This window comes from Podarcis melisellensis (assembly GCF_964234715.1).
Source record: "Podarcis melisellensis genome assembly, chromosome: 1".
Classification (NCBI taxonomy): domain Eukaryota; kingdom Metazoa; phylum Chordata; class Lepidosauria; order Squamata; family Lacertidae; genus Podarcis; species Podarcis melisellensis.
In genome coordinates this window covers 125,398,008-125,423,889 of record NC_138528.1, presented here as the reverse complement: position 1 = coordinate 125,423,889, position 25,882 = coordinate 125,398,008, and the positions used below count along the sequence as shown (strand labels likewise).

General features: G+C 45.6%; 1 protein-coding gene and 1 long non-coding RNA gene across 6 annotated transcripts in view; both read right to left on the bottom strand.

Moving 5' to 3' along the window:
• LOC309376540 (cyclic nucleotide-binding domain-containing protein 2-like) overlaps positions 1-10,506 on the bottom strand; it is a 36,965-nt gene extending 26,459 nt beyond the window's left edge. Inside the window, exons 1-5 of one of the 4 annotated variants that reach the window (XM_081922955.1) lie at positions 10,350-10,506; positions 5,178-5,218; positions 3,685-3,810; positions 2,770-2,823; positions 1,476-1,639 (exon numbers count right to left, since the gene is read on the bottom strand). In XM_081922955.1, coding sequence (XP_081779081.1) covers positions 1,476-1,639; positions 2,770-2,823; positions 3,685-3,810; positions 5,178-5,218; positions 10,350-10,410 — 446 coding nt within the window. In that variant the 5' untranslated portion in view covers positions 10,411-10,506. Of the gene's footprint in view, positions 1-1,475; positions 1,640-2,769; positions 2,824-3,684; positions 3,811-5,177; positions 5,219-5,337; positions 5,544-10,349 lie in introns of those variants that run through there. The other 3 variants (XM_081922954.1, XM_081922957.1, XM_081922956.1) reach the window with 3 other exon arrangements.
• A 7,328-nt stretch (positions 10,507-17,834) lies between these two features.
• On the bottom strand, positions 17,835-25,822 carry LOC309363381. 2 transcript variants are annotated; one of them, XR_014165313.1, is made up of 3 exons: positions 25,684-25,822; positions 21,513-23,293; positions 17,835-18,337 (listed from the first exon to the last, which is right to left on the bottom strand). It is a non-coding gene; the product is annotated as an uncharacterized lncRNA (long non-coding RNA). The 2 variants fall into 2 exon arrangements; XR_014165314.1 differs by having other exon boundaries at positions 21,513-23,290; positions 25,684-25,808.
• Positions 25,823-25,882: the final 60 nt, after the last annotated feature.

Genomic DNA, 25,882 nt, shown 5'->3' with positions numbered 1-25,882 from the left:
GCCACCCGCATGGCCACAGCACCAATAAAAATAAGGACGTCCTATTCCAGAATAATAATTTTACTATTGATACTCAGCCCATCTGACCAGGTTGCCCCAGCCACTCTGGGCGGCTTCTAAGATATATAAAAACATAATAAACAGTAAACATTTTTTAAAAAAATTCCTTATACAGGGCTGCCTTCAGACGGTTCGGGAGTCAAATAACTCCAATCCCTCCAACATTTCTCTGAAGAAAATAGGGACGCCCTAAGGAAAGGATACCGGGACGCAGGTGGTGCTGTGGGTTAAACCACATAGCACTGCTCTGGTTTGCCAGAAGCGGCTTAGTCATGCTGGCCACATGACCTGGAAGCTGTACGCTGGCTCCCTCACCCAATAAAGCGAGATGAGCGCCACAACCCCAGAGTCGGTCACAACTGGACCTAATGGTCAGGGGTCCCTTTACCTTTAAGGAAAGGATGTTCTAGGATCAAATCAGAAACTGGGACGGCTTTTGTAAATTGGGGACTGATCCTGGGAAATAGGGGCACTTGGAGAGTCTGAACAGACCATGAGATCACCATGGAGCCACTTCTGGGCGCCTTCCTCAATCCCACACTGTTCCTTCTCGACTCAAGGCTGGCAGGCAGAGGAGCCAGTGGACCTCTTTTTTAAACTGAGACTTCCAGATCTAGCTCTAGCTCTTTTTGGACCAGGATCGAACCACCTTCAGTAACCCATCCCCTGGTAACTGCACGAGTGTGGTTTATCGCGATGGGCATTGCAAGCGCCGCACTTCAAAACAGCCAAGGAGCAGCAGCTGTGCCCACCTGACTATTACAAGGGGTAAGTATGGGACCACATAATAGCAATCCTGAAAGCAGTGCCTGTGAGCTACCAGCACTGGCATACAAAGGGGGGACTTGGGAGCGCCACCGTACTGTTATGTGTTATGTACTGAAGTTCTCACCCTGGGCCAGCAGGGGGATACTGTAAATAGTTTTCACTCAGGTCCACATATGCAAATAAGGAATTGAAAGTGACGTTCAGTGATTGGATAGTTACAGATAGTTGTTACTGTTGCGTTCTAGTGGAACTCTATATAAGCAGGTTGGCTGAACCCTTCAGCCCAGTTCTGTTCTGGGCCTGTGAATAAACAACAGCTGTTTGAAGAATTGCTGTGTCGTCTGATATGTTCAACCACAACTTAACAGGTACCATTTGGGGAAAGGGTGCCATCGCGGCCGCTGGCCCTGGGACATGTGCCATGCCACCGTGGGCAATGCACCACGCCCCTGGGGCGCATGCCAGCCATGCCCCTGCCTGTTCTCTGCTCCAGGGGCTGCAGCATGTTGCTTCTCCACTGGCTACCAGGCTCATTTCAGGGGATTGGTATTAGAATTTAGATCTCTGGACAATTCAGAAAGATGGAATCAAATTGCAGAAATACATTGAATTGCTACGAAGCCCACCATCGCCACCCTTCCGGTTACCGTTCAAAGCGAATCACTTTGGCCAGAAGACTTTGCAGGGTTGGACTATACTGTCGAAAGCTTTCCACGAACTGCAAGCGGTTCTGCAAATGTTTTATTTCAGAATCAGTCCTCCACGCCGGTGGCTTCTTGGTGATTTGGATTGCTTTAAAAGGAAAATGCTCCTGTGAAGATACCAAACACCGTTTAGATGTTTGACCCGGAAGCTGTATGCCGGCTCCCTCGGCCAGTAAAGCGAGATGAGCGCCGTAACCCCAGAGTCGGCCACGACTGGACCTAATCGTCAGGGGTCCCTTTACCTTTATACATAGGGTGCCTACATTCTGCATTGACTGGTCGCATGGAAACATGTGCAAATGGCTTTAGATAGCTATTAGGTCCATAAATTACCATATAGCATATATTCAACACAAAAAACAGCGACAATTTGTTGTTGACAAAGGACAGCTGGGCATATAAAGGCCCCCATTACCTTCAGTAGCTTAGGGCCTCATCAAACCGAAATCTGGCCCTGCCTCCAAGCCCTACCCCATGGCATTGCTGACTGACGCTCTCTCCTGCTATGTGTAGATATTTGGGTGTGAATCACACCACGGTGGTCCCACAATGTCTCAACTTTTCTTCTTCTTCTTCTTCTTCTTCTTCAATGGTGATGCTTCAAGATGGCCTCTGCTTTGATCTCATGATGGGGAGGTGTTATGTACTGAGTTGAATAGGATCCAAAATGCAGTCTGATTGGTCCTAGAACAATAGGATTCAGAATGCAGCAGTCTGATTGGTCCTAGAACAACGGGATCCAGAATGCAGCAGTCTGATTGGTCCACAGGAGCCGCCCAATCCAGCTCCAGGTGGAAGGGAATCCGCAACCTGATTGGCCTACAGGTGAATCCCGGAAATAGCCAATCACGTGGGGCCCATTGTGTAAATATTGTATATAAAGCAGACATTCTGAGGGAACTTCCATTCCTTCTCACCACTATGAGCTGAATAAAGAGCATGAAATCCACTCTCGACTCCGAGCATATTTCAGGAGGTCACTTGGGAAGCAAAAGAGCATTTCAGGATTGTGCTAAGGTGAGCCACATCACGGATCAGAGGAAGCAGGCAGGGCCATGTATTCAAAGACCACTTCTCAAGGAAGAAGCAGCGTCACCCTTGGCTTATTAAGCCACTTTCCCCAGTAATAGCAAAACACACCAAGCGGTTATATTCAAGCAACTGAACTAAACCCACAAACACAAATGCCTACTGTTACTGTAAGGGCAAGAACAGACATAAGACGGTTTGTCCTGACCTTTGAAACACTGAACTCATGGCGATCAAACACAGCATTGGCAGTTTTCTTGTCCTGTAAGTTAGACAACGAACTGCAATTAATTTCGTTATGCATCACACAAGAAGAAAAAGCTTAAGTACGTTAGCTCTTTTAAAGACTTTTATTACAATTAAGAAGTCCTATGACCCTTTGTGTTGGTGGTATAGTGGTGAGCATAGCTGCTTTCCAAGCAGTTGACCCGGGTTCGTTTCTAGGGACGCGGGTGGCGCTGTGGTCTAAACCACAGAGCCTAGGGCTTGCCGATCAGAAGGTCGGCGGTTCGAATCCCCATGACGGGGTGAGCTCCCGTTGCTCGGTCCCTGCTCCTGCCAACCTAGCAGTTCAAAAGCACGTCAAAGTGCAAGTAGATAAATAGGTACCACTCTGGGGGGAAGGTAAACGGCGTTTCCGTGCGCTGCTCTGGTTTGCCAGAAGCGGCATAGTCATGCTGGCCACATGACCCGGAAGCTGTACGCCGGCTCCCTCGGCCAGTAAAGCGAGATGAGCGCCACGACTGGACCTAATGGTCAGGGGTACCTTTACCTTTACCCCTTTATGGCCCTTTAAGGACTTATAAGCTATGCAAGGTCTGGTGCAGTTTCAAATTGGATGGGGGAATGGCACGTTGAGATTACTGCATCCCAGGGGGTTGGACTAGATGACCCTTGGGGTCCCTTCCAACTTACAGAGAATCTTACTGTGTTTCTATTCTGATTTCAGCACAAGCCGACTTCATTGGGTGCAGCAGGTTCCTCAACCTCTGTTTCAAAGGCTCAGGCAATCATCATTATTTTATTAAATAGAAAAGGCCCCGACGAGGAACGAGAGCAATCGTAAATACAAGACTTTTGGTTGTGGTATTTGTGTGTGTGTGTGTTTTGCGATATTCCTTACTTCCTCAATCGCCCCACGAGTGTCTTTCTCTACCAAGTGAAAACATGAGAATCCTTTCAGTCCACGCCGGAAGCACCGACACACCTTGATCATCAGGATAACATTCTTAAAAACCCTGTGGAAGTTCTTTGGGGGTGGGGGAAGGAAAAATGCAATGAAAAAAACAATGGTGTCACTTCTGTTTTGAGGAGCAAGGATAGAGATAGATACAGTGGTGCCCTGCAAGACGAATGCCTCGCAAGACGAAAAACTCGCTAGACGAAAGAGTTTTCCGTTTTTGAGGTGCTTCGCAAGACGAATTTCCCTATGGGCTTGCTTTGCAAGACGAAAACGTATTGCGAGTTCTTGCGAGTTTTTCCCCTCCCCCCTTTTTCTAAGCCGCTAAGCCGCTAATAGCCGCTAAGCCGCTAATAGCGCTAATCCGCTAAGGCGCTAATGGCCGTGCTTCGCAAGACGAAAAAAACGCTAGACAAAGAGACTCGCAGAACGAATTATTTTCGTCTTGCGAGGCACCACTGTAGATAGATAGATAGATAGATAGAGATAGATAGATAGATAGATAGATAGATAGATAGATAGATAGATATAGATAGATAGATGATAGATAGATAGATAGATGATAGATAGATAGATAGATAGATGATAGATAGATAGATATTAGATGGATTAGATTACACACACACACACACACACACACACACACACAAAACGAGATGGCTACACTACCATGTTCCACTTCTTAGACTGACTAATATAATATCAGATTTTTCTCTTTTCCTTCCATTACGGTGTTACTCCTTTGTCCTACCCAGGGCTGGCCCACTCATGAGGCACAGCGAGGTGACCACCTCAGGCGGCACAATCCACAGGGGCGGCAGATCCCCATGTAGGTCTTCATTCCTCCTTTGTTGATCTCTACTCAATCCCTTCTTCCCTGAAGGGGAGGGGGGCACCGTTTTGTGGTTCGCCTCAGGCGCCAAAATGTATTGGGCTGGCGTGCTGCTTCATCTCACCTCTGAGGTATTTTTGTACCCTCATTGCTCCTTACCCATTAATGCTCCCTCTTATCCCACACTGCATTCTCCCCCCCCCCCACTAAAACTAATTTTATGGCTGAAAATAATGCTCTTTTTTCAGGTGACTTTGGCCACCGGCACTTTGCAATTTTACTCTTTCAAACAAGCCTAAAAAACGCTTTATCGGGGAGCGAGCTCCATGAAATTTATTGGGACTTGTGAGAAGACATGCGTAAAAGATCAGGGCTGTTAAAAATCCATCTGTTCAGCTTGGTCTTCTCTGATAAATCAGTTTTATACTCCTCCTCTTCCTCATCTGATTCACATTTTTCTCTCTTACACTCCTTCCCTCTTTAGTGTGCGTCTGTCTTTCATTTAGAGCCAGTTAAATTTATTTTATTTCCTTTGCCAGCCATTACCTACCTCCAAGGGGCTCAAACAGAAAATTAAGTGTCTCACGCAGGGAATAATACATACCTGATATGCAATTCGCCGCCCCTTGGAAAATCGTCTAGAATCTATTAAGACAAAAGTACACAGCCTGGTCTTAAAATCTTTGACCTGAACTTTGTCCACCTGTTACGAGAACGAAAAGTTCATTTCCTCTCCCTCAATTTATAGACAGGTGGGAAGGTACCTTCTAGATCTCTGGATAATTTTGGTTTGGCTTTTTTGGGCTTCCTCTCCCAGCTGCGCTGGGGTGCCTCCCATATTCTTCCAGAGGACCCCACAATCTTGAGAAGAACTTCAGGATATACCGATCTACAAGACATCCTCATTAAACCATTGCTGTCCAGTTTTTGTTACCTGTGCTGTCCTCCTGTGGGGTTTTTTTTTACTGGGCCTAATTTATGTGGATTATTGGGGGGGGGTAATAAAATTCAATTGTGACATCAGCCTAGCCCAGGGGTCAGCAAACTTTTACAGCAGGGGGCCGGTCCACTGTCCCTCAGACCTTGTGGAGGGCCGGACTATATTTTTGGGGGGAGGAAAATGAACGAATTCCTATGCCTCACAAATAACCCAGAGATGCATTTTAAATAAAAGGACACATTCTACTCATGTAAAAACACGCTATTTCTTGGACCGTCCATGGACCAGATTGAGCAGGCGATTGGGCCGGATCTGGCCCCTGGGCCTTAGTTTGCCTACCCATGGCCTAGCCAATGTGGACATGCAAAGCACTATAGCCTTATCAAGGCTCATATAGTAAAGGTAAAGGGACTCCTGACCATTAGGCCCAGTCGTGGCCGACTCTGGGGTTGCGGCGCTCATCTCGCTTTATTGGCCGAGGGAGCCGGCGTACAGCTTCCAGGTCATGTGGCCAGCATGACTATGCCGCTTCTGGCAAACCAGAACAGCGCACGGAAGCGCCGTTTACCTCCCCGCCGGAGTGGTACCTATTTATCTACTTGCACTTTGACGTGCTTTCGAACTGCTAGGTTGGCAGGAGCAGGGACCAAGCAACAGGAGCTCACTCCGTCATGCGGATTCGAACTGCCGAGCTTCTAATCGGCAAGCCTAGGCTCTGTGATTTACGCCACAGTGCCACTCGTGTCCCCATGTGCATTGCAGCCAGGGCCCCTGCCCCCTACATTCCTTCAGGACAGGCGGCATGTATCAGACGATCTGAGGGTGGGCTGCTCCCCACCCCCAGCCCTGGGGTTTGGTGGGGAGGATGACTACTCCAATATTATCCTCATTATCCGCACAAAAGGGCTCCGCTTTTATGGGACAGCCGTTCGCCATGGCAGTCAGACAGGAAGTGCTCAGCATGCTGCTTTCAATCTAGATTGATTCTAGATCCTGCCACCCAAAAGAGTGACAGTTGCGTGTGATGAAAATGATGTATAGATGGTACATCACTGCAGTTAAGTTAGCAAAAATGTATAAAGTTAGTAATAAATATTGGAAATGTAAGGAAAAAGAGGGAACATTTTATCATATGTGGTGGGAATGTAAAAAGGTGAAATGCTTCTGGGAGATGATATATAACGAGTTGAAAAAAATGTTGAAATATACATTTATAAAGAAACTAGAAGCATTTCTCTTGGGTATTGTTGGAAATGATACAAATAAAAAGGAATGTAACCTCTTTTTTATGCGGTAACAGCAGCAAGAATACTATTGGCCCAAAAATGGAAGCAAAAAAATTACCAACGTTGGAAGAATGGAGGATGAAACTAATGGACTATGCAGAACTTGACAAACTAACAGGAAGGATCCGAAACCAGCAGGACCAGAGGTTTACCGAAGACTGGAGTAAATTTACGGATTATTTGAAAAGTAGTTGTGATGATCAGACGACGTTTGTAGGTTTACAAGAAGTTCTGTGAGGAGTAATTTAAGAAATATTGTAAAAATGGAAAAGGAGAGATGATATGTTAAGAAATGTAAAGGCAATATTAAGAATTGCATAAGAAGTGATTAAGACAGAGGATTATCAGAGGTGCTGACGGAATTCCAAGAAGAATAACCAATTATATATATATATATATATATGCAGGTTTTGGTGTCCTCGGGTGTCTTCCCGTGTAAAAGTTGGGGTGTCTAGGCGACGTTTCGACGAGGTCTCACTCGTCATCTTCAGGCTGGTGCTTTCGGCTTCTTGTTACTGGAACAGAGCAGGATCTCAGTGTTTGAGTTCCTATAAATACTGTTGAGGGGGTGTGGTGTATAGCCTCCAATGTTCTGGGCAGAGAGGAAGTTCCCAGGCTAGTGTGCCTTTTCTTCTTTTGTTCCTTAATTACTTGAGGGATATCTTGAGTGATTTCTTGAGTGATATCCTGAGTACCACTTAGGTGGGTCATTAGGTGTGGATTAGTTGCTAAAGTCTTTGTGTCTTGACCTCTTGAACTTTGTGAAGAGTTTTTCTGAGAAGATGGCTGTACTGCACTTAGTTGTGCTCTGGCTTGGCTTCGTGTATAGGGGCGAGCTGTGGTTTTGTGGCCTGTGTCAGCCAGATCTGTGTAGGGATTGCAGGGGGGTGCAGCATCCGGAGGTGCCACCATGGTTTGGCTACTGGATGGTGTCTGTAATTTATCTGTGGAGAGGGTCTGGGTTTGGGTCTGGTGTGGTTGATTGGTGCCAGAACATTGGAGGCTATACACCACACCCCACCACACCCCCCAATGTTCTCTGCCCAGAACATTGGAGGCTATACACCACACCCCCTCAACAGTATTTATAGGAACTCAAACACTGAGATCCTGCTCTGTTCCAGTAACAAGAAGCCGAAAGCACCAGCCTGAAGATGACGAGTGAGACCTCGTCGAAACGTCGCCTAGACACCCCAACTTTTACACGGGAAGACACCCGAGGACACCAAAACCTGCATTCCTGTACCCGTGAAAATCTACGAAAGCAAATATATATATATATATATATATATATATATATATATATATATATATATGACAGTTGCATGCATTTGAAACCCCTACCCTTGCTTGGGTTACCCATGCCTTTACTCCTCCGCACATGCTCCTGGCGAATGAAAAAGAAAGTGGCAATTGCAAGTTTGGAATATGCCCACCGTTGGCATCATTGGGCATCAATATACACCACTGCTGCTATGCTTTTTTAAACAAACAAACAAACAAACAAACACCTGACTTTATTTTTACAGATTGTTCTGAGCCCGCGGGAAAGAGTGCGATATAAATATACCAGCTGCACCAATGCTAAGAGACAAGGCTCCAATGGGCCTATCTGTGGCTATTAGCTATGAAAAGCAAACTTCTGCAACAAAATGTTGCAGCATGAAGTGCTTCTGTTCAGGATTAACCACTCTATTCCCTCTCTAGACCAATATTTGGTTTCTCAGAACAGTCAGTCAGCATTCTGTATCCAGCGAACATTCCAATGGGTTGCTTTGCTTTTGTTTTTGGCAAGTTCCCAAAATTGGGGGGTGGGGGGAGAGAGAGAATTTCCCCTAAATGTTTTTTTGCAATTCTGCAAACTCTGGAATTCCCTCGCAACTATTTTTCTCTCTTGCTTGTGTGGGGGTGCTGCTGTTTTGTTTATATAAGAAAAAAGATCATTATGTGATAGTCAAAAGGAAAGCTCTATAAATAGAGAGGATGTATCTCTCGGAATGGGACACGGGTGGCACTGTGGGTTAAACCACAGAGCCTAGGACTTGCCGATCAGAAAGTCGGCGGTTCAAATCCCTGTGACGGGGTGAGCTCCCGTTGCTCGGTCCCTGCTCCTGCCAACCTAGCAGTTCGAAAGCACGTCAAAGTGCAAGTAGATAAATAGGTACCACTCCGGCGGGAAGGTAAAAGGCGTTTCCGTGCGCTGCTCTGGTTCGCCATAAGCGGCTTAGTCATGCTGGCCACATGACCCGGAAGCTGTATGCCAGCTCCCTTGGCCAATAAACGAGATGAGCACGGCAACCCCAGAGTCGGCCACAACTGGACCTAATGGTCAGGGTCCCTTTACCTTTTTATCTCTTGGAATACTAGCTGTTGGCAATAAACAACAGGGGATAACCTGTTGTTTATCATCTCCAAGTCCTGCTTTACACCTATCCAGACTCCAGAAGCATCTGCCCAATCATTGTTGGAAACACAATGCTGTTATGCTAAAAGGGGCCCAAGAACTCTCCCTGACCATCTTCAGAACAAGGGGTTATACATAAAAACTAAGTTGGTAGGAAATCACACTCTCAAAGCCACAACACTGGAGAGAAGATCTCAGTGAAATCAAAGTGAGAGCAGCTGTAGAAAAGGAATTTTGTTAGACATTGTCAGGGGCTCAGGAGCAGAGGCACAGGAGAGGGAGGAAATGGAGAGCGAGGGGGAGGAATCCGAGGGGAGCGTAGGCGATGACAGTGGTCTGAGGAATTCCCTGAGTCTCTCCAGCGAATCGGAAGATTCACAGAAGAGGGCGCCGATGGCCAGGGCAAGGGGGGTGCCTAGGGGGACACCCCAGGAAGAAGGGGCCAGCGGGGACTCCGAGAGCAGCAGTTGGAAATCAGGACCAGCTTCCCCACCAGAGCGCAGTGGGGGGGGAGGAGTCCCAGGTATCGGGACCAGTGTGCTCACCACCAGCGAGAGGAGATGAGTCAGGATTGACCACGCCTCCATCGGAGAGCGCGGAAACGGTCAAGAGGAAGGTTGCCGGCTGGGCGCGCGCGCCAAGTTCAAATGTACAGGCGAGCGGCACAGCAGGTAGCCCGGATAGGGAACCAGGTCCTAAAGCCCGCCGGAAGGAGGGACAAGAGTCAGGGGGGTCAGCGTCAGAAGAGTCCAGAAAGGAGGAAACCCCGGGGGGCAGACGGACCCAGAGGAGGAAAGAACAACGGAAGAGGTGGAGTAAGGCTAGAGTCTTAAACTGGTGTATAGGGGGCGGGGACTCAGACGGAGCTTCGCCGGTCTAGGTTCTAAGACGTAGAGCTGCACGCTGCGGCTTGGAAATGGAAACTGAACTTCAATAAAGACTTTTGTACATTACCACAGACTAGCGTTGGTCCTCTGTGAGCTGGGACCTAGAGGCAGCTCTGACAGACGTGCAACAAGAGGATGTAGGATGATCATAGATGTGACCTTCAGGAACAGGTCAAGGAAGATATATTCCCCCTCCCCACCGCGCCTGCTGAATAAGGGAAGAGACTTAGGTCATTATGTCCTACTCCCCAGCACTCACTGAACCAAATATGCTGCAATCCAGCAGAATACAGTTCTCTTCTCCAGAGCTTTGCAGGCATGGCGAGAGGTTCCTGAGAGTCACTTCGCTTGGAGGCCTTAGATTTCCCCCACCAAAAGACCTTCTGTGACAGAATCAGAACCAACGGCTATAGAATCGGGCAACTGCACTCTCAAGATAATCCACATTCCGTTCTATTTTCTAGAGGCAGAGAACACAAGAGCAGTCTTGCTAGCCTGGGCCTAACGTTTACACCACCTAGTGTTCTATTTCCATTCTTCTTTGGTGACAACTCGTAGCTGAGCAAGATTAACTCACGGTCTTAACAGTGAGTCCGTAAGTGACTGTGGAGGCCAATTCTGGATCCACACATCCTTCCACAGTGGGGAAATTGGTTTCCGGGCGGCAGTTGATCATGGTGAGGATTTGCCAAGCGTGCCTTCCTCTTAGCATGTTTCTCCCTTTCGTCCTGAGTTTGAGCATCTTCAAAGTCCATGACATCTTTGGTAAAGGCTGCTCTCCAATTGTAGCGCTCGCAGTCCAGTGTTTGCCAGTTTTCGGTATTTATACTACATTTATTTTTAAGATTTGCCTTGAGAGAGTCTTTAAACCTCTTTTGTTGACCACCAGCATTACGCTTTCCATTTTTAAGTTCAGAATAGAGTAGTTACTTTGGAAGACGATCATCAGGCATCTGCACAGCATGACCAGTCCAACAAAGTTGATGCTGAAGAATCATTGCTTTGTCACTGGTGACCTTTGCTTCTTCCAGCTTTAGTTCGCCTGTCTTCCCCAGCAACGTGTACAGATTTTCAGAGCCACCGTTGATGGAATCTTTCAAGGAGTTGGAGATGGCATTTACAGTGGTACCTTGGGTTACATACGCTTCAGGTTACATATGCTTCAGGTTACACATTCCGCTAACCCAGAAATAGTGCTTCAGGTTAAGAACTTTGCTTCAGGATAAGAACAGAAATCGGGCTCCAGCAGCACGGCAGCAGCAGGTGGCCCCATTAGCTAAAGTGGTGCTTCAGGTTAAGAACAGTTTCAGGTTAAGAATGGACCTCCGGAACGAATTAAGTACTTAACCTGAGGAACCACTGTATTAGTGGTTCATATAATAAATATGCAAGGGCAGCAACAATTTTCTTTTGGTTATGTAAGCACCTAACACATTTAGTAGCTGTTATATTCAACCAGCCATAGCTCAGTGACAGAGCATCTACTTTACACTCAGGTCCTGGGTTTAGGTCCTGGCACCTGGGGAGAGGGGTGTTGGGAGGTTCCCTGTGTGACACACTGGATAGGTCAGTGTAGAGTTGGCAACAGGATGGGACAGTGGTCTGCCTCAGAATGCGGGAGCTTCCTACGTAATGTTGTTGTTGTTTAGTCATGTCCGACTCTTCGTGACCCCATGGATCAGAGCACGCCAAGCACTTCTGTCCTCCACTGCCTCCTGCAGTCTGGTCAAACTCATGCTGGTAGCTTCGAGAACACTGTCCAACCATCTCGTCCTCTGTCGTCCCCTTCTCCTTGTGCCCTCCATCTTTCCCAATATCAGGCTCTTTTCCAGGGAGTCTTCTCTTCTCATGAGGTGGCCAAAGTATTGGAGCCTCAGCTTCACGATCTGTCCTTCCAGTGAGCACTCAGGGCTGATTTCCTTAAGAATTGAGAGGTTTGATCTTCTTGCAGTCCATAGGACTCTCAAGAGTCCCTCCAGCACCATAATTCAAAAGCATCAATTCTTCGGCGATCAGCCTTCTTTATGGTCCAGCTCTCACTTCCATACATCACTACTGGGAAAACATAGCTTTAAGTATATGGACCTTTGTTGGCAAGGTGATGTCTCTGCTTTTTAAGATGCTGTCTAGGTTTGTCATTGCTTTTCTCCCAAGAAGCAGGCGTCTTTTAATTTCCTACGTAATATTTTATTTTAAAAATAAAGTAAAATTAAAAATGAAGTAGATAAAAGCAACTGAGATATCTTTGCATGCAGTCCTGTCCTCCCCCTCATTTCCCCCCCATTTAAAATAAAAAAAAATCAGTTATGTTTATTCACTTCACATGTTCAGATTGTATTAAGCTGAAGGAAAATGACACCAGGGACTTCTGAAAGCTTTTTTTTTTTACGGCATGCAACTGTTAAAAACAAGAACCGTTAAACAAGGTAGAAAAAATGGATAGCCAGCAATGCATTTTGGAGAACCTGTTCCATTTTGTCTGCCTCTTACCTTTAAAAACGGCATTGAACAAAAAATGCATCTTAACCCGCTACCAGTTTTATACAACGACAACTATTTCAAAACTATATATGGGGATATATGGATTTGGCTGGAGGAGCACATAAATCACAGCCTTCAAGCATACTACAAGCATAATTTTTCAATAGTTAGAACCAGTTGTGCAGACGTTACTGTTTTCCTTTGCATTTGGCAGGAAGTATTTCAGCGAAACCTGTAAAAACAGTAACTCTAAATATGCTTACCATATTTTTCCATGGATAAGACGATACACCCCCCCCCCCAATTTTTAAGTTTGAAATTGGGGGTTGTCTTATACAGTGGTACCTCAGGTTACATATGCTTCAGGTTACATACGCTTCAGGTTACACACTCCGCCAGTGGCGTAGCGTGGGTTGTCAGCACCCGGGGCAAGGCAAGTAATTTGCGACCCCTAACCCTAACCCCCAGATGTTGCACCCGGTGCGGCCGGCCCCCCTGCACCCCCCACGCTACGCCACTGCACTCCGCTAACCCAGAAATAGTGCTTCAGGTTAAGAACTTTGCTTCAGGATGAGAACAGAAATCGTGCTCCGGCGGTGCGGCGCCAGCAGGAGGCCCCATTAGCTAAAGTGATGCTTCAGGTTAAGAACAGTTTCAGGTTAAGTACAGACCTCCGGAACGAATTAAATACTTAACCTGAGGTAGCACTGTACACGGAATGTTGCAATTAAATATATGAATAAATACATGCCGCCATCCATATTCTTCCCCCCCCAGCCTCCCCTCACTATTGGCCTTACGACAAGCCCTGGTCTGGTACTCCCCCCCCAGCAGCCCCCACTCCGGACATTGTCCCTTCCACCCGGTTCCCTCAGCCGCCCCCTGGCTACCCAGACCCCCCCATTCCCCAAGCGCACTCACTCGGGAAGCTCTGGCAGTCGCAACTCCTTGATCAGCGTTCGCATTTGATGGCGCTTGTGGAGTAAATACGGTACATACCGTAAATACTGAGACAAAAGTGCAGCACACAGGCGGCGGAGCTGGAGCTGGAGCTACAGTGGAGTTACACTGAGCTGAAAGGAGCAGCCGCCATTAAACAGCTTTCCTCAATGTTTGATGTTTAAATATACGGTTCTAAATATACCGGCGTTTTGAATATTTAACAAAATATCAAAGTTGTTCTGTTTGGTGTTTAAAATATTTATTTCTTAATTTTGGGCTCAAAAAATAGGGGCCGTCTTATACATGATGGTGTCTTATAGGCGGGAAAATACGGTATGTCTTCTTCCAGCCATTATAGAAATATAGAATGGACTCTTCTCCATCACATTGGCAGTTTTAGGAAAGGAAGGCTTTCCCCTTCCTATGATATGTCCATCAATGTAGGCTTTTATTGCAGAGCCAAGAGGAAGGCCAACCCAGCTAGACCAAAACTGGCTGCAATATGCCCAGCTAAGACCATTCTCCGCTGCCATCATCTGTTGTAACAGGGAAGCCGCTTCTTCTTCTTCTTTTTTTAAAAAAATGTTTTTAAAAAAAGAATGTTTATTAAAGTTTACAGTAATACTACAATAAAAATAAAAAATAAAAAATAACAAAAATACAAAAATAAAAATATTTTTAAAAAAACATAAGATTTCAAATGCTTATTTTCAGTAACTTATTTCCCAGACCTCCTCATACCTCCCTTTTTTGTATTCCAGTTCAAATTGTTAGTTCAGCAAATCCTTATCAATAGATTTTAACCTGTTTCTAAACCATTTTTTCCCATATTCTCTTAGCATTACAGCTGGAAACCACTTAATTTCTATCCAACATCATTCTAGCATTCATTAATTTTGCAATATTTCTGTAAATAGTCTTTAAATTTCTTCCAATCTTCTTCCGCCGACTCTTCTCCCTGGTCTCGGATTCTGCCAGTCATTTCTGCCATTCCCATATAGTCAATCATCTTCATCTGCCATTCTTCCAGAGTGGGTAGATCTTGTGTCTTCCAGTACTTTGCAATAAGTATTCTTGCTGCTGTTGAAGCATACATAAAAAAAGTTCTATCCTTCTTTGGCACCAATTGGCCGACCATGCCCAGGAGAAAGGCCTCTGGTTTCTTCAGGAAGGTATATTTAAATACCTTTTTCATTTCATTATAAATCATTTCCCAGAAAGCCTTAATCCTTGGGCACGTCCACCAAAGGTGAAAGAATGTACCTTCATTTTCTTTACATTTCCAGCATTTATTATCGGGCAGATGATAAATTTTTGCAAGCTTGACTAGGGTCATGTACCACCTGGAAATCATTTTCATAATATTCTCTCTTAAGGCATTGCATGCCGTAAACTTCATACCTGTGGTCCATAACTGTTCCCAGTCAGCAAACATAATGTTATGTCCAACATCTTGTGCCCATTTAATCATAGCAGATTTCACCGTTTCATCCTGAGTGTTCCATTTCAGCAGCAAGTTATACATCTTTGACAAAATCTTAGTTTTAGGTTCTAACAGCTCTGTTTCTAATTTTGATTTTTCCACCTGGGACGGGGGGGGGGGCGCTTCTTCACCCAGCTGCAGAAAGGCCATAGGCGTGCAGGCACTGTGGAAAAACACTCTCCAAGTCATCAGTCACCTGACACAGTGTCCCTCCTTTGGCTAAACAGGTGAAGCTTAGAGACTGGGCTTGCCAAATTATTGGAGTATTACAATATATCCAAAACAATGGGAGAAATTGGAAGGATCTCAAAAGAGAAGATAGACAGGAATTGGAAGGTGTTTAAAGGATACTTACAAAACAATACTGAAAAATCAGAACTCCTATTAGAATAAACAAGTTCGGTTTTAAATACTGAAATACTAAATAAGATGGATATCAATGTGTAATAGAAAAAGAAGCATGAAATTAGGTTAAAGGTGTGTGAAAGAAAGTAATAGAAGTGGAAAGAAATTGCAATTGAGTAGATTGGAAGTCTAACGCAAGGGTGGGGTGAGGGGTGGTGGATGGTGACGGGAAAAGAAATTCTCTGTGGGATTGAGTGTAGGTATGTTTGAACACCTTTAAGGATTGTATGAAATGTATGTTTGTATGCTTGTATATTCGCAATATGTGTGTATTTTATAATAAATAATTAAAAAAAATAGAGACAGGGCTGTAGACTGCAGGCACCAGGTGGCTCCCTCTTCACATAACACATACGGAGACAAAAAGTTACAGCAATGTTTGGCTTTTCTCTTCTTAAAGGCAGCCTTGTAGCTGTGGTACCATCTCTTCTGGGAGTGAATCGCAGAACAAGCACCAGGAAAAAGCATTTTCAGAAAGCTTAGTGGCAAGTTTGAAATCGCAGCGGTTTCAGACACCTCTTTCGCCTTTGGTAAGCCAGCTTCCGTGATTACTTCATAAAAATGAAACCTCTGTTTTCGCAAAGCCAAGGGTTGCACCAAAAAATGTGTATTGAGAAACCATCAAAAGTTTTTAATTCGGACCAGCTTCTTCCAATTTATACTCTCAGCTAGTTTTGTGTTTGGCAAATTCTTCCCTCCTCAACCCATCCACTATTTGAGTTTCCCCTCAAACTAGCCACAATCTAATGGAGATTAGACCTTAAATTTGCCCACCTGTCTCTACCAAGTGAAACAACAAACAGCATTGCTGCTGGTAACAAACATATTATGACAGGGGGCGTGTCATCAAGCACACAGCTGTCTACTAAGAAAAGATTCACTGAAGCAAAGAAGATCCTACACAGTGAGAAATTAAGGCTGCCGTGTAATCTTAAGAATTTGGAGAAGGAGATGCGTATTGTTGACTTAGAACAAGGCCCTTCATACAGCACTGAAGGAACTGTCTGGTCTGGTTCTGGTCTGTAGAGGAGTCTGTGCATACACTGTGAAGGTTATTTGATGCTTTAAGGAGGTTTCAGGTTATTATGAATCTCAAAATAAAGCTCAATGTCATAGGTGTGCCCAGTTTGGAAGGAGGCACGATTGGCAAACGAAGAGAATACACTGGAGTACTACTATCAAAGGACATGCTCTATTAACATTATTTTTAAAAAACTGTATGCAGCCTTTCCAAAAACAGAATCATGCTCAAAGCAGGCATGTTCAGAACCATTATCACAGACTTAGCTGGCTGTGCAGAAACTGAGAAGAAAGTGGCCTTTTAACAAGTCTGTAATCCGACAAAAATATGGCATAGCCATGTGCTGATGACTTTATGAAGAATATTGTTCATGATATTTTTCCCTGTGAGTGGTCAACATTGATGCCGAAATCCAGCATCGCCTGAGCTCTGCGAGTGCGGCTTTCTCCCGATTGAAGTGCAGAGTGTTTGAGGACCGGGACATTCGCAGGGAAACCAAAATGCTTGTTTACAAAGCTATTTTACTACCAACCTTACTGTATGCTTGTGAAACATAGGCCACCTACAAACGCCATCTACGACTTCTCAAAAGATTCCATCAACGGTGTCTCCGAAAAACCTTACACATCACTTGGGAAGACAGGCAAAGTAATATCAGTACACTGGATGAAGCAAAGATCACCAGTGTTGAAGCAACGATTCTTCAGCATCAACTTTGTTGGACTGGTCATGTTGTGCAGATGCCTGATTATCATCTTCCAAAGCAACTACAGTCATACCTCAGGTTAAAGTTGCTTCAGGTTGTGTGTTCTTGGGTTGCGCTCCACAGCGACCCGGAAGTAACGGAACGCGTTACTTCTGGATTTCGCCACTCTCACATGGACACAAAATGACGTCACACGCGTGCGTGGAAGCGGCGAATTGCGACCCACGCAGAGGCGGGTTGCGTTTGCTTCAGGATGCGAACGGAGCTCCGGAACGGATCCCGTTCGCATCCAGAGGTACCAGTGTACTCTATTTCGAACTCAAAAATGAAAAGCGTAATGCTGGTGTCAACAAAAGTCGTTTATAGACTGTCTCAAGGCAAATCTAAAAATATGAAGTATAAACACCGACAACTGGGAAACACTGGCCTGCGAGCGCTTCAGTTGGAGAACAGCCTTTACCAAAGGTGTCATGGGCTTTGAAGACACTCGAACTCAGAACACAAGGGAGAAACGTGCTAAGAGAAAGTCACGTTTGGCAAATCCACACCGTAATCAACTCCCATCCGGGAACCAATGTCCCCACTGTGGAAGGACGTGTGGGTCCAGAATTGGCCTCCATAGTCACTTACGGACTCATTGTTAAAACCGTGTTTATGGAAGACAATCTTACTCGGCTACGAGTGATCACCAAAGAAGAAGAAGATATTCTTCCCAGTAAACTTTATAATGGGTATCCACTGGATAGCAATGTCATCCTTCAGTTCCGCTTTGGATTTCAGGCAAATCAAGTTCTTCCTTTAATAAAATACAGTTGCAATGTTTTACAGGGAAACATACTGTATTTTTCGCTCTATAACACGCACCCGACCATAACACACACGTAGTTTTTAGAGGAGGAAAATCCGTAGGCATGCCACCCGTAGGCATTTCCTCCATAACACGCACAGACATTTCCCCTTACTTTCTAGGAGGAAAAAAGTGAGTGTTATGGTGCAAAAAATATGGTACATAGTAGCAAGCATGTCACAACGTTTGTATATGTAGAATTGATTTTATAAACAGGGGAAAAGCATAGTAGGAATCGGTGCTCACAGATTTCTGTCACCTTCCTCAGACCAAAGTCCTCAGGAATATGTTTATGGCCACACACTAATCACACAGAACACAAACATCACCCTTTTTGTTTTTAAAAAAATACTCCAACATTACTGTCAGGGAACTGCCATCGGAAAGAGAGATGGTGCAGAGGCTCCAGCAGACTCGGAGAGATTCTGCAGCGGAGGAGGGAACCAGCAGGGGGAGAGCAGAAGCTCCGGCAGAAGGGGAGTCGGAGGAGGGAGGGCTCTGGGATACTTCTAGTGAGAATAGTGCAGAGGTAACAAGACCCCCGTTGGCAACTCCCACCCTTCGCCGGAAGCTGTCACGCAGAGAGTCACGAAGGCGCATGTCCGTGAAACAACTTTTATGTTGGCGTAAATTTCGTAGACGCCCACTGTCAGATTCTACCAGCGACTAACGGAGTCACGCCTTGGGAGGCTCCGTTAGTGCCTCGGTTTGGTTGACCAGCCAAACACCAGAGGGATCAAGCTTTTACGCACAAGCAGCTCATTATCCCATCACAGCAATCTGACAGTCTCTGTAAGCTGCTTGTGCAAGCAGAGGGCATCATGAGCGAACCAGCCGGAACCGCAGGAGCTGGAGCTGGAGCAGGTCCAAGCCTGGAGGAAAGGTACAGGGCGATGGAGGTCCAGCTCGCGCTGCAAACGGCGAGGCTTGAGGAGAGGAGGGCTCAAGATGCGGATAAGGGGAAAACCGCCCCACTTGCCAGAAAGGTGCCTGGATTGGTGCAGAGATTTGGGGGGGATCCCAGGAACTATCAAGCCTTTAGAACGGAGATGCAATATGCTCTCAATCTACTGTTTGATGACTTCACCGATGAGAACTCTAGAGTGGCGTACGTAATTAGCCATCTAGAGGGAGGGGCGAGGGACTGGGTTCGACCCCTGATGGCAGCCAATAATGATATCTTAAAGGACACGAGGAAGTTTTTTCGCGCCATGGACTTGATGTTTTCCAGCGAGATTGAGCAGGGGGTGGTGCGGAGGCAGTTGATGGGGTGCAAACAGGGGAGCCGATCTGTACGTGAGTACTGGACTGAGTTCACTATGCTTATTCATAGACTGGGGTGGGATCTAGCAAGTGAACCTATTCAAATGTTATTTGAAGAAGGGCTCTCTCCGACCGTGAAAGATGAACTTTCCCGGGCGCCCAGGGCGGAGTCTATGGATCAGCTGACTAAATCTGCACTGTCCATAGGAGCGCGCCAAGAAGCAAGAGCTTTGGAAAAGCGGGAAGGAAAGGGGGGTTTGAAGAAAAGAGTGGGGCGTTGTATTACAAAGGGGCACTGTACATACCTGATGGGGAACTGAGGGGCAGAGTACTCAAGCAGTTGCATGATAGCCCCACAGCGGGGCATTTTGGACAGCACAAAACCATGTGGTTGGTTACCAGGGAGTTTTGGTGGCCCAAGGTGAGGGAGGATGTACGGGAATATGTCAGGGGTTGCGACAGGTGCCAGCGAGCGAAAGGGGAGAGGGTGGCGCCAGCGGGGCTCTTACAACCCTTACCCACACCAGAAAGGCCATGGGAGGCAGTCTCCATAGATTTTATGACGGACCTGCCAAAATCCAAGGGCAAAACGGCGGTCATGGTAGTGGTAGATCTATTAACTAAGATGTGTCATTTTATAGCCTGTTCACATGCGGTCACAGCGGAGGAAACCGCCAAGTTGTTCGTAGAGCATATTTTCCGGTTGCATGGCGCCCCCTTGAGGGTGGTCAGCGACAGAGGGAAACAGTTTACTTCCAGGTTCTGGAGGAAACTTATGAGCTTACTGCACGTGGAAATCAATTTCTCCACTGCCCGGCACCCGGAAACAAATGGGCAAGCGGAAAGGGCAAACGGGATTTTACATCAATACCTGAGGTGTTATGTAAAGGACCGAGAAAATGATTGGGTAGATAAGTTACCTCTGGCAGAATTTGCCTACAACAACGCTGAGAACGTGTCCACAGGGCTGAGTCCCTTTCTGGCAAATTATGGGTGTCATCCCAGGGCATTTCCAGGAGAAGGAGGGGAGAGGTGGAGTGTGCCGGCGGCGGAACATTTTGTTGAAGAGATGGAAGCCATCCACCGTCAGCTACAACTTAACTTAGAGAGAGCCAAGGAAGAATATAAAAAGCAAGCAGACAAAAATAGGAGGGAAGGTGAAACTATAAGGGTGGGAGACCGGGTGTGGCTATCCACCCAGGGACTACCTTTCAAGGGGGGTTGTAAGAAACTGAAACCCAAAAGATTGGGACCCTTTGAGGTCATACAGCAGGTGAACCCAGTAGCATTCAAACTCAGACTGCCCAGTCACATGAAATTGCACCCAGTATTTCACAGGTCATTACTGTCGCCGTACCGAGAGGGACGTGAAGGGAGGGGGGAGCGTGAGAGAGAGGTCTCCCGAACGCCCGTGATAGAAGAGAGAGAACGCGACATGAACGTGGCAGGAATCATTGATTCCAGGTGGAAGGGGGATCAGGTGGAATATCTGGTAGAATGGGAGGGGGAAGTAGAGTCGGAAAACACTTGGGTACCCGCTGAGGTAGTCAATGACGAGGTTTTAATAGAAACATTTCATCGGCGTTTCCCAAAAAAACCGCAACCCGTGGCACGATTTAGAAGGGAACACTTTGGGACCACCGATGAGGAAGGAGAGTTTGGAGGGTTCCCAGAGTCAGGGGTGGGTGAGGAAGCCGACTCCGACGAAGAAGAGGAAGACGGGGAGAGAGACGGTACGCCATGGTTAGAAGTGTTTGAATCCTCGGACGACGAGGAGAGTTCCTTTAGGGGCTTTCCGCCCTCACCGCCAGTGGGAGAGGACGCGGGGGGTGAAGGGGGCCCTGAGGGGGAGGTGGATGTCAGGGAACTGCCATCGGAAAGAGAGATGGTGCAGAGGCTCCAGCAGACTTGGAGAGATTCTGCAGCGGAGGAGGGAACCAGCAGGGGGAGAGCAGAAGCTCCGGCAGAAGGGGAGTCGGAGGAGGGAGGGCTCTGGGATACTTCTAGTGAGAATAGTGCAGAGGTAACAAGACCCCCGTTGGCAACTCCCACCCTTCGCCGGAAGCTGTCACGCAGAGAGTCACGAAGGCGCATGTCCGTGAAACAACTTTTATGTTGGCGTAAATTTCGTAGACGCCCACTGTCAGATTCTACCAGCGACTAACGGAGTCACGCCTTGGGAGGCTCCGTTAGTGCCTCGGTTTGGTTGACCAGCCAAACACCAGAGGGATCAAGCTTTTACGCACAAGCAGCTCATTATCCCATCACAATTACATTTTAATATGAAACACTATAGAATGAGTATGTACAACACAAAACCTGTCTTCAAAATTGCACAAGTGAAAACATTATCATATTCACATGATTAAATTGTTTACAGCTCAAAGAAGTAATCAATTCTTCAAGTTTCAACATCAGAAACGAATAGTTTAGGTATTTACAAAACGCTTCATTTGTAACATGCACATAATGTTGAGTTGGGTCACAAGTTAATGGCTCTTAAGTCCCGTTAAAATCAATGGGAACCAAGGCATGACACAATTCGGAACACAATCCCAGACGTGTGAATTGCTCACAGGAAATAATTTCTACTACTACACTGTATGTGCAAAGAAAGAAATGGCATGAATTCATTGTTTCTGTGCTTTCATTTTTTAACCCTGCAGATATGAATAATGCCATCAGAATTCTGCTTGGTACAAAGATAATTGAAAAATCCCCTTTCCTTTCATATGCTCCCCTTAGTGATGTGTGCATGCCTCCATCATTATTAACTTAATATTAACTTTCAGGAGGAATGTGAAAACATTCCCATTTACCCAGACACTTAGTAGCTGAAGAATACTGTTCCTGCAACTCCAAGATCACCAGATAGAATGTGGTTTTTTTAAAACTATAACAGTTCCTTCTCCCCATGTGTGGAACAGTTTGCTACCCTAGACACTTTCAGGAGAAAAGGCAGGATATAACTTCAACAAATAATAAATAAACTGGCAGTCTTCACATTAGACCAATCACTCACTTTTGCATTCTTAAAGCTTTTTTGAAGGGGGTTGGAGGGATCACAGAAGGCTCAACTTACCCGTAACTCGTGGATGGGACTGCTACGTATTTCTTGAACAGTCAAGACACATTACGGATTTTAGAAGTCTGTTCTACCACATGGTAAATGAATGAGCATGACTTAGCAGTAGGCTTTAAATCCCATACGCTTCTCTGCGAAGGGTAAAGTGCACAGTGTAACAAGAGAGAGATCTGCTGATGAGTAACTCCTCACCAAATGTAAGGGCTCTTTTTAGCCACTGTGCTCCATAGGTTGCCTTCAGTATTATGGAGTGCAGAATGAGAAAAGACAACACCATCAATAAATCTGAAGGTTAATTGTAGGTATCAGGTGAAACCTTCTTCCACAATGTCAGCTAATCATACAAGTTCAACAGTTGTTGCTTTTTTGCTGGCAACCCAATTCTTTTCCCCAGGACAATTGGTTTCTCCCCTTTTCAGCTGCTAATTGGCTGGGTCTCAATTAATAAATGTCTCTTGGAATTCCACTGCTGCTGCTATCGAGGCAAATGTCCTTGTGTGTGCTGAGACAAGTTAAAGGGTCCCCAGGTGGAGAGGAATCAGTGAGAGCAGGCATTATTGAGCTCAAAATTATAATAATAATAATAATAATAATCCCCTCAGCAATCTGATTTCGGAAGGTCTTCTCAAATATGACCACAACAGGTCATTTGAGTATTGAAACATCATGCGAAGGAGGAAGATACTAGTAGCTTCACATGAGGAACGATCTGGGACTGGCAATGAATCAGATCAGCTGTAAATCAAAGCAGTTGTCTGTTACAGATTGTCATAAGGAGCCTGCATCAAATAATGTCTTCTCAAAAGCTGACCTATCTTCATTCCAAGTTCTCAACAGTCTTCATGGACTCAAGCACAGATGGTGCTTGCAAGTCTCTGTATTTCTCCAACTTTGGATATAGTGCTTGTTCTTTTGTTTCTTGACCTCTGCAAACATTGTCCCCTTCAGCTGCTGCTGCTGCTTCCTTCTCCTAAAAAAGGAAATAAAAGCATTAAAGTTAAAACTGGTTTAAGACTTTGCTTTTGACAGAGACTCTCCTCCCTGGAAGAGAGGGGAGTGGTTGTGGGCGGGAGCCCGAGCCCCGCCCCCTGCCTCCTCCTCTCACCTGGCTGGCGCCCACGCCCCTCAGCAGGCGCCCAACCAGGTGCCTCCGAGGGGGCGTGTTCAGCAGCCTTTTGCTGCGGCGCCAGCCTCTCCTCGGCCTCATTCTTCTCTCCGTCATCTCGTCGCGAGTCACCCACCCTCCACTCCCTTTGAGCTCAGGGTCTTAGTTCATTGGCCTTGCTATGGACCTTAGGTTGGTCGCCCTGGTTGTCCAGGGGGCCTGGTAGGAATTTTTCCATTTGGCATTAGGCTTTTTGGTTTTTTCGCCTACCTCGTAGCAATCATCACAACTTTTGTGGTATTGGTGGGTAGGTTAGGCATTGGACTAATGTGTTGTGATGTGTCAAAGGGCTAGGTGTGTCCATCGCCTATGCCTTCAATTTTTGGGTATTCCGTTAAAGGAATCTGGCGGTCGTGTATTCCGTCCGAAGCCTGCTTGGCGGGAGGCCATGGCACGACCCTCGGTGACATTAGGGGAGAGCCTATAGCTGGATTAGCATCAACAGGCTCCACCTACTGGTGAATAAACCCCCTTGTTTTAGACATCCAATGCCTAAGCCAATACCTTTTCACTGCTGTAATCAATAAAGTTGTGGACTTTTCTTGCCCATTAACCTTATATCACGTGTCCTTGCGTATTCTTTCACATCGCGGGGGTCGGGTCCTCGAACCACAACTGTACTGCTCTAACAACTGGTGGATGCAAGTTAAACTACTTGTAGAAGCGGCAAATCGTAATATATGTGGGAAGGCAGGAAAACAGTAGGAACCCTCCCCTCTATTCACATTAATTGCATACAGACAAACATACATATGAACAATCTCATCCTTCGAGACACCCGAGACAAACCATGAATCAAGTTAAATTTTTAAAGTTCTCAGTAGAGTTTCTTCCTCACTATTTGTAGTTTTGTAGAGTTCTGCACAGAAACTATGGAGTCGAGTTCCTTTTGAGGATGGAGAAAGACACGGCAGCCATTATCATGCTGACGCAATTCCTTTCAAACACACTTCAGCAGAGCCAATAATTTCCATGGTGTGAAATATTGAGGCTGAAGACTCTGCAAAGCAAACACCTCGCCTTCAACCATAGATACAAGGTTAGGAAGGGCTAAGAAACAGAAGGCTGCATAGCCCCTTTCTGTTCTTCTTATGGGAGAAATGCACAAAGAGACAGATTTGTTCACTTGTCTAAACTATTGATCGTATATTGTCTAGACTCCATTGTGCAGCTCGATGATTAAGCCCATTGTGGGAAGAAACACTGGTTGTACCCAGAGCAGCTTCCAGGTGTTGATTAAAGAAAATGACCCCTTCTGTGATTTATTTCTGTGATTTATCTGTTTGCTTGTCCACACTCCTTACTCTGGAGTAGTCGCTTTGGTGATATATTTCTGTACGACTCTGCTTTAGGATTTAGCAACTATTCAGAGTTTCAAAGCCTACAATGGGCATGTTTATCTGCCACGAATGTGTATATACACCAGATGAGCTCAAAATATAATGCTCCGAGAAGCCTGCACGCACCCTGAAGCTGCATTATTAAATGTTGTCAGATACCAGCTAGCAGTCATCTCAACCATCCTTGTGAAACAGATGGCTAAGAGTGAAAGGCTTCTGGGAAATGATATATAATGAATTGAAAAAGATGTTGAAATATACATTTGTTAAGAAACCGGAGGCTTTTCTATTAGGAATAGTAGGGAATTAAATAAATAAAAAAGATTGTAAACTTTTCCAATAAGCAGTAACAGCGGCGAGAATACTTCTGGCCCAAAAATGGAAACAGGAAGAATTACCGACGGTTGAAGAATGGAGAATGAAATTAACGGACTTTGCAGAACTGGATAAATTAACAGGGAAGATCCGATATTTGCGAGACCAGAAGTTCATCGAAGACTGGGCAAAATTTACAGATTATCTGAAAAGAATATGTGATGAAGAGACAACGCTTGTGGGTTTTCAAGATGTTCTGTGAGAATATGAGGAATATTGTAAAAAAAAGGAATAAGACTGGGGAGGGTATATTTAAAGGCAATATTAAAATTAGGAAATGCCCAAAGAAAAAATTTAAAACGGAAGATTGGCAGAGAAACTGAGGGAAGTCCAAAAAAGAAGAATGTGTGACAAATTCTGATATGCCTGTATAAATTTGTATTTGAAAATGAATAAAAAATATTATATATAAAAAAAGAAACAGATAGCTAAGAAGTAGAACTTTTTGCATGTTGACAACCTAGAGAGATTTGTACTTACTAAGAGCTGGACAGTTGTCTGCTGTCTGTGCGGGAATGGTCTGCTCATCTCCCAAAAGATTTTGATTCGTTTCAAGAGCTTCAGCATCCCCAATGTTGCCTGCAGTTACAAACTGACCCAAAGCCACAACCCTTTGATTTGGTCCATGTTGTTCTCCAAGCGCTGATGTTGTAGCATTGTTCTGTGCTTGTCTGAAACT